The sequence below is a fragment of the Pangasianodon hypophthalmus genome, chromosome 4 (genome assembly GCF_027358585.1).
Source record: "Pangasianodon hypophthalmus isolate fPanHyp1 chromosome 4, fPanHyp1.pri, whole genome shotgun sequence".
NCBI lineage: Eukaryota > Metazoa > Chordata > Actinopteri > Siluriformes > Pangasiidae > Pangasianodon > Pangasianodon hypophthalmus.
The window spans coordinates 14,085,652-14,094,084 of record NC_069713.1 but is presented as its reverse complement, the minus strand read 5'-3'; the positions used below and the strand labels follow the sequence as shown (position 1 = coordinate 14,094,084).

Below are 8,433 nucleotides of genomic sequence, written 5' to 3'. Positions count from 1 at the left end.
GGAAAGTCTTCCCAGAAGAGTGGATGCTGTTATAATAGCGAACGAGGCCTACATTTATAATGGGCTGTTCAACAAGCACACATGGGAGTGATTGGTCAGGTTTCTACAAACCTTTGGCAAAATAGTGTATCTTCACATGTGATTACATATGAAAAAACATGCAGAGGTTAATTTTACTATGTTATTCCCTGAAATTTCATATTTGAAAACAAGTAAACACATGCAATGTCATGTGAATTTAGAGTGCCAAGTACAGAATATACAGTCCATGGGACTGGACCACTGGAAACAGGGACTCTCTAATAAACCACATTTCTTTTTAAGAAGTGTGCTATACCTATTAAGAGTAAAACTTGAAACCTTATCGAAAAACATACAATTGAGTGCACAAATTTGCAACTCTCTTGGGTTCATGTTTATTAATTAGTGTTTTCCTAGTGAAAATCCATTACAGCAGAGCCTGCATGTTAGAATCTCATTTGTATTTATTAGCAAGTTTGCACTCCTATTGACATACTCTCGATTTGTTTAAACATGCACATATATTTACTTTGGTAAGTCTTATTTAAGGCATGAAAAGTTTAAACAGGTTGAAACTCTCAGGCAGTTTGCCAGTCAGATCAGGAAAACAGCTTTCACAAAACTTTAAACATAAAATACTGACCTGGAGAGGGGAATGATATATAGTGTATGCGTTCATTATTACCAGTAAAAATACAGAAATGGAGAAATAAACACAAAACATTGCTAACATGGACAAAATTAACTGAAATAAAACAACCCCAGGAAACCTTTAACATTTACACAACACTCAGAAATATCATGTTTATTGTTTCAATATTCATCTTAACCTACACTTCTGACCATTTTTTGCTCTTTATGCTAATGAATGAACATCTGTAAAACCTTACTTTCATTAATCATATTAATTTCTTCATTTTAAAATAAGGTTAAGAAAACCTTTGCATTCTATGTATAAAAAACAAGGCAGAAAGGTTATTTCAGGTAGATTGTGCTTTATTGCTTTTTCCTTCTTTGCTATACCCAGAATGATATTTTTATTGATTTAGTATTTAATGATTTGGGCCAATGCATACTCAGGCCATAAGTTATTCATCTATCAAAAAACCCATAATGTTCCAGGTGAGGGAAAACCAGGGCTCCATATATCACAAGCAGATCAGCCTGTTGTAGCACATCAGCCTTATTTTTCTGAAGGGTCTACACCCTCTGTAGATTGTGGCTAATGGACTCATCTGTGGAAAAAGAATTGTAGGAATTAAATTCCTATCCTACCCTGCCCAAATATACTAAATATATAAAATATATCTAACGGTACATTAACTAACGACTATCTCGTAGTAGCTAATAGCCCACAAATTAATTGATTTCAAATCTAGTTGTCTTCAAGCAAATCATCTAGATGTGTTTTAGTTTGCTTACTATAATATCATTTCATAGCGATTCAATTATGAGTATAGATGTGGCCACAAGGATGAAACATGGTGGCAGCAGTCACCTTGCCACCACAACTGCCACTCCAACTCACCCCAGCTCCTCACTGAGAGGTCTGTTCTTCCTGCTCAATTCATGCCAATTTAATGAGTCAAATCGAACTCTTGTTGACTTACCATTATTGTTATATTGCGGCTGTTTTGACCAAATCACTTCAGTAGCTATTAGGAACATAATGCCAATACAGTAATGTCATTAAGCACCAAGGAACAAATCAGATATTCTGCAAATGCAACTTTGTCCTATGCATAATTAGGTGCCATCCTAGCTTGCTCTTTTGCCCCTCCCTTGCAATACATTGTCCTAAAATCTAAACACGAGACCCACACAGAGAGAAGGACAGTGGGATTAAGAGCTATTGCAACTGAAATGTCAGCGCCAAAATTCTATTAAAAAAAGTAATTAAGTGAAAAAAAAAAGTGAAGGACCATGTGGCACTAGTTTTAATGTACATTTGATAACAATAGACTAGACTACCTATAATCAAGACACGGTGGATATAAAAAGTCTACACACCCCTGTTCAAATGGCAGAGTTTTTTTTTATGTCAAAAAAATGAAACCAAGATGGTTTAAATGGAGTTAATTAAGGAATATTTATATAATCTAAACTTTTCTCTACAAGTAATGAGGTACAGTGGGTACAAAAATTCTACACAGCCCTGTTCAAATGGCAGGTTTTTGTGATGTAAAGATAAGTCATGTCAGAACATGTTCCACCCTCAATGTCAAATTATAATGTATAAAGATTAAGTCAAAAACTATCAGAAACATTTTAGGGAAAAATAGGAAAAATAAAATACTTACAATAATAACTGGTTGCATAAGTGTGCACACTCCTAAAGTATTACACTGTTGAAGCATCTTTTGATTATATTACACCACTCTATCAGAGTCTATCAGTGTGGCACATCTTGACTTGGCAATATTTTCTCCTTCTTTCTTGCAAAAATATTCTAGATCCATCAAATTGTGAGGACATCTTCCTGTGCACAGCCCGCTTCAGGTCACCCCACAGATTTTTAGTTGGATTTAGGTCTGGGCTCTGACTAGGCCATTCAAAAACATTGATCTTCTTTTGGTTAAGCCATTCATTTGTTGATTTGAATGTATGCTTTGGGTCATTGTCATGCTAAAAGGGGAAATTCCTTTTCATCTTCAGCTTACTAGCAGAGACCTGAAGGTTTTGCGCTAAAATCAACCGGTATTTGTATATTCCCTCCACCTTGATAAAAGCCCCAGTTCTGGCTGAAGAAAAGCAGCCCTAAAGCATGACGCTGCCACCACCATGCTTCACCGTGGATATGGTGTTGTTTTGGTGATGTGCTTTTTCTTGCACCAAACATACCTTTCGGAATTATGGAATTATTATAGCTTTCGCAATTGGTCTCATCAGACCATAGCACATTTTGCCACATGGTTTGGGGTGATTTAACTGAGCTTGGCTGTTTTTTTGTAAGAAAGGGCTAGCCACCCTACCCAATAGCTCAGACATGTGAAGAATATGAGAGATTGTTGTCACATGCAGAGTGTAATCAGTACTTGTCAGATGTTCCCGCAGCATCTTTAATGTTGCTGTAGGTCTCTTGGCAGCCTCCCTGTTAATTTTTTGTCTTGTTCTTTTATAAATTTTGGAGGGACGTCCTGTTCTTGGTGATGTCACAGTGGTGCTCCATTTTCTCCACTTGCTGATGATGGTGTTCACGCTCTTCCATGGTACATCTAATGTTTTGGAAATTTTATGTACCTCTCTCTGATCGAAACCTTTTGAAGAAAATCTGACAGAAACAGCTGGTCTTTATTTGGGGTTAATCAGAACAATTTCATTGTTGACAGCTGTATGATAATTACTTTTGAACATGAGATTAAATGTGATTTGTTCATTCTGAACACAGCCACATCCCCAATTATAAAAGGGTGTGCACACTTAAGCAACCAAGTTGTTGTAAGTTTTTTATTTTTCCTTTATTTTTCTATTATTCCCTAAAATGTTTCTGATAGTTTTTGACTTAATTTTTATACATTGTAATTTGACATTGAGGGTGGAACATGTTCTGACATGACTTATCTTTACATCACAAAAGACTTATCTTTACATCACAAAAAAGTTTTAAAATATTTAAAACTACACTGGTTTTATCACATACTTTTAGAAACAATAAGTCCCTAGGGCCACAATACAGAAATGAAATGGTTCATTATCCAGCCCTTCACAAGTTAAACCAGGTTTCGTGGTTATGCGCTACTGGTACCTTTTAGGACTAATGAATACTGAACTATAGCAAATGTGAAACAAGGATCAAATGTAACACCACAAAAATATTCATCAGTTGGGGAACCCTTAAAGGTTCTAAATAATATCCTTCAACATGCTGTTTCACTAAATGAAGCTAGAACCATTAGTCATCCAAGAGTCAGTGTTAATGCCTCCCAAGTGACTGTTTCTATAATATCCACTAGAGGGCACCATGTAATGCTTATTTAACTCCCTTAGTACTGTGCATTACTACTGCAGTCAATTGAGTATGAATAGATTCATTTCAATTCCATGCCTAAAATGACAATTCAGGGAAGAAGACTGGAATTCATTTAAATATGTGAAATAAATGTCTGAATTTCAGCAGTTTATAAAGAAAGACTTAACAGTGCACACTGGGAAAATGACTATGGAGTTCACTGAACTTTGATTTTCCAGTTTATTTTGATATTTAGACAGCCACTACACAGTATATGGATTAAGAGATTATGGCAATGGAACTAAGGCTACAAAAGTGAAGGTAGTAATTAGTGGTCACACTGTATGCTAAATCAAAACATGTCAAATTTATTAAGAAATAAAAAACACAATACGATGCTATACAGTAGATTTTGAGGTTTTGTATGCTTAACTGAATTATTTTGCTAATTTTGCATTAAATTACATATGATAGACGAATTCTGTGATTGTTCTGTCTTTCAGTGGTGGAACAAATTAGGGCCGAACAGCACTCCCACCACGCAGGCCAGGACAAAAAGCATCCAGAATATCACAACCAACATCTGGACACACATCAGGCTCTTTCTCCTCCTCAGCCCCTCCACTGTACTTGCTATGGACTCAGGCGTGCTTGTGCCCTCGCCCATCTGCTCCACCCGTAGGCTGACTGTGGGTAAAATAATAAACCGAGCATCCCGTGACTCCAGAGACAGGATCACTCTCTGAGTGACAGTAGCCAGCCGGGTTGAGACTGACACAGGCAGGCGAAAAGTTACAGGAGGTAGCTGAGCGAGGATACGGGAGTTGCACGGGAGGGAGTGTGCATCGCCACCTTCTAGTGGGGTGGAGTGGCGGCACAAGGGACAGGAGATGGAAGGAGGGCTGTTGGGATCGGGTGGGTGGACAGGGGACAGCTGGATATTATGAAGGCATTCTGTGCAGAAGACATGGAGGCATTCCAGCATACGTGGGAGCTTGCGATCTTTATCATATTCCTGGTAACACACGGGGCATTCCACTTCTGGGGAATCCCCGCTGGCAGAGGTTTCCTCCTTGGCAGATGTTGCAACTGGTACTGGGGCCACTGACATGGAGGTAGACTGTGGATGGAAACTTCTGAGATTGAGATCTATAATGTGATTTGGGAACCTGAAAGGAACCCTGTCTGTTAGACAGAGCTGTAAAGAAGAGGATTGTTACTAGTGTACTGTGAAAAGTCATATACTCATATAGTTGTGTAAAAATCTCATACCTGTGAAACGGTTAAAAATGTGTGGCTTTATGATTACCCTCAAAGAGCACTGTTACTGAGAAACAGGAAACAATCATTTAAGGTGGACTAAATTCAAACTATTGCACTATCTGTAATTTCCAAACTTCCGGTCTGAAATTTGTTTTAATAGTGCAAAACAAGCATGTTTGAAACAGTTTCCACATAAAAATTGGCAATGGCTTGTGCTGACTGGAGAGTTTCTTAACTCTAACCACAGACCGTCCTTCTCTTATTTTCTGCTTATTTTCAATCTGACACTGCAGTCTGTAATGAAAGCTATTGTGTGAAAAATGTTATAGTCAGAAGTAGAAACTTTGTGTGTCTTAGTATGTAGTGTGTGTGTTGAGAAGATGACTGCTCACTGTAAATAGCTATATGGATATATTAAGATAGGTACTGACTGAACACATTACACAACCATACATCATATTCTCTGGAGTACTGTTAGTTGTTGCATGTTGTCTGTTTCTGTTTTAGACTGATAATCCCAAGCCTCAATTCACACTGGCACTGCCAGAGCAACCATCACTCAGAGGGAGAGCTACCTAGCAGTACATGTCCCTATAGAGTCAGTGGACTGGTAAAGCTTGCAAATGTGTTCAACAACAGTTTCCCAGGTCTGAAGCTATACGCTAATCCAGTCAACAGTTCTGTTGTTAAAATGTATAAAACTTGCCTTTCCATCTTGTAATTAGAACACAAATTTCTAAACTGGCAGTAGAACAGCCTCTGCTACAATAGTTTTTAGGATTAATAGTTGTAACAGTGTTCAGGACGAGGCAGACAAGAAATACCAGGGATACTTTGTGGAGTTATAAATAATAAATTAAATCTAAGTAGGTCAGTCGATATCAAGAACCATAGCCAGATGATCATATGTTATTTTAAGAAAGAGATTAAATTTACCTTTTCAAAGAATTACTGGTCCTACTTTTCCAGTGAAGCCTTGTGTCTCTTCTTGCATTTGAGCAGCACGTCCATTTTTATACGTCACATTAAAAGAAAATATATACTCAGCCTTCAGTGTCACCTCTGTCAAGTCTCATGCTTTTATGAACACATGTATGTTTTGGATTATGTGTAAGCTCACTTTCTCTACCGCCCTCTTTAATTCCCTTGATCCTATGCCTTGTGTCCTACCAAGGGGGCAAGTTTCCCTGACATTTATTACCTAGAGATGGTTTGGTTTCTAGGAGAGGGAGCAGTGATGATTTTGATGCCTCATTTCTTCTCCTCTAGTTAATATACAGTTCTCATCATCATTTGACAAGCTTGTGATTTAAATTTCTATTCTACCTGGAATATAGTCCTATGACTAATACACAGTTTGTTTTATTCTATCCAGAAAACCATAAAAAGCATTGCACTAACAGGAAAACAGGGGTTATCGTGTTTGGGTAATCATTATAACAACAGTTAATGACTTCATGTATGTTTTCCACTAGGTTGGTTAGCATTTCAGCTGCCAAGTGATCATAGGTCATGTTTCTGTGATGTGACCAGTGTGGGGGGACACTGCACTTTCGGCCATTGATGACTCACATTCAGATTATTCTTTTTTTCACCCAGTTTCTGCCTTTTTCTTTCTTTTTTGTGGCTCAGGAGTGAGAGTAGCATAGCATGACCTCAACTTCCCTCAGTTTGACCAAGTCACAGGTACAGGCACTTTAGCTCTCAAGTGCTTCCACTTCTAAGAACTTGTACTAACAAGTTCAACAGATGATCACACATTAACAGACTGTGGCTTGAAGTACTGTACAAGTCATTGAAAACCGTCTGAAATTTGGAAGTATATGTTTAGTGGCACAAAAAAGAAAAATAATCTTTTATGATAAACTAAATATTCTCAATTTTGGTACAAATTAAAGCAGAGAAGCTCTGTGTCTTTAAGGACCCCTGAATACACACTTTACATCAAAAGCCTTTTTTTTCACTTGTGCTTCCTGAAAAATGAGGTCATACTAATTTCAGACAAAGACCGCCTGGGCTGCCAAAAAGACTGTAAAAGCCCAACCAGTTAGACCCAGAAATGACTGTCAGAGTTACACTCACAAGGTAAATTTGGGGAAGTCAGCATGGGGTGAAGAGACATTGTTCTGATACAGATCTTTTACTTGAAGTGTTAGGACATGTGGAAGAAGCAATCAGTTTCCTGTAGATTTACAGTAAAAAGCAAGTAAACAATAACAGCTGTATCATATTCCCAACATGAAAAACTCCCTGTAATCACAAAAAATGAACTGTGATGAATTATAAAGTGAATTTATAAAGGATACTTGATCTGGAATTGGTGTAGGTACAAGACACCCCAAGGCCACATCAGAGCACTGCTGTTTGAGCAGTTCAGTGATATTTCTTTTTAATGGACATCTATGATTTAACTAGCTGTATTGTGTGATCTAACACACATACACACATAATTTTAGAGAATTCTCACAGAGAGCAGATATTTCTCAGCCAACGAAAGCTGAGTTTAGGTATGTAACAGATCAACTATGGCCCAAGTATAAGCAACCATGTTTAAAGCTTTTATGGAATTTGGAATCCGGCCCAAGCGATTAAATGTATAAAGAGCTTGTATGGCAGTTCTTTTTTTATGACTCAGCAGCTACTGTAGAGATGATCTCATTGAGCTTGCATAGGATGATGATGTTTGAGCCAGAGAAAAGGGGTACGTGTGTGATGACACATTCACATTTGCTAGTAGCACGTAGTCTTGATAATGAAACCACTGTTTTAGTTGAGTCACAGTTCATTTTAGCCAAAACTTTAGATTTAGTCCTGCTGTCTGGACCCAGACTTGTTCAAAAACCTATAATGAGATGAGACATTATTTTAAAAGCTGAAGATGTACACTGTAGATGTGGACTTATGTCCAGGTACAGGTGAAGGTCCTCCTTAAAAGGTGTCAAGGACCCAAAGAAGAGCGAATATTCCATTTTACATTTTAATTTAGAAACCTGGACCCCAGACATGAGCTGCAAACCAGATCCATCCGGACTAAGGCTAGTTTTTAGAGTAGTATTAAAAACTTGTGGACATTTGTAACGTGCCTCATGACGCATCGAAACCCCAGGGCCTGTGACGTCACCGTGTTTCGCAATGTTTTTGTTCGTGTTGCTAGTGCGCTTTTTTTTTCCTTTCTAAGGCGTTGTAGTCTTTCCGCCCAC

At 37.9% G+C, this 8,433-nt stretch overlaps 1 protein-coding gene across 4 annotated transcripts; it reads right to left on the bottom strand.

Annotated features, from left to right (window-relative positions):
- Positions 1-4,196: 4,196 nt before the first annotated feature.
- Positions 4,197-6,550, bottom strand: si:ch73-335l21.2 (RING finger domain-containing protein). 4 transcript variants are annotated; one of them, XM_053233651.1, is made up of 3 exons: positions 6,170-6,550; positions 5,280-5,297; positions 4,197-5,090 (listed from the first exon to the last, which is right to left on the bottom strand). In XM_053233651.1, exon 3 carries the CDS (start codon positions 5,079-5,081, stop codon positions 4,470-4,472), a length of 612 nt encoding a protein of 203 aa, XP_053089626.1. In that variant the 5' UTR covers positions 5,082-5,090; positions 5,280-5,297; positions 6,170-6,550; the 3' UTR covers positions 4,197-4,469. The 4 variants fall into 4 exon arrangements, with proteins under 4 accessions (XP_053089626.1, XP_034159401.1, XP_026791699.1 ...); XM_034303510.2 differs by having other exon boundaries at positions 4,197-5,168; positions 5,243-5,297; positions 6,170-6,545; XM_026935898.3 differs by lacking the exon at positions 5,280-5,297 and having other exon boundaries at positions 6,170-6,549.
- Between the last annotated feature and the right edge of the window lie 1,883 nt (positions 6,551-8,433).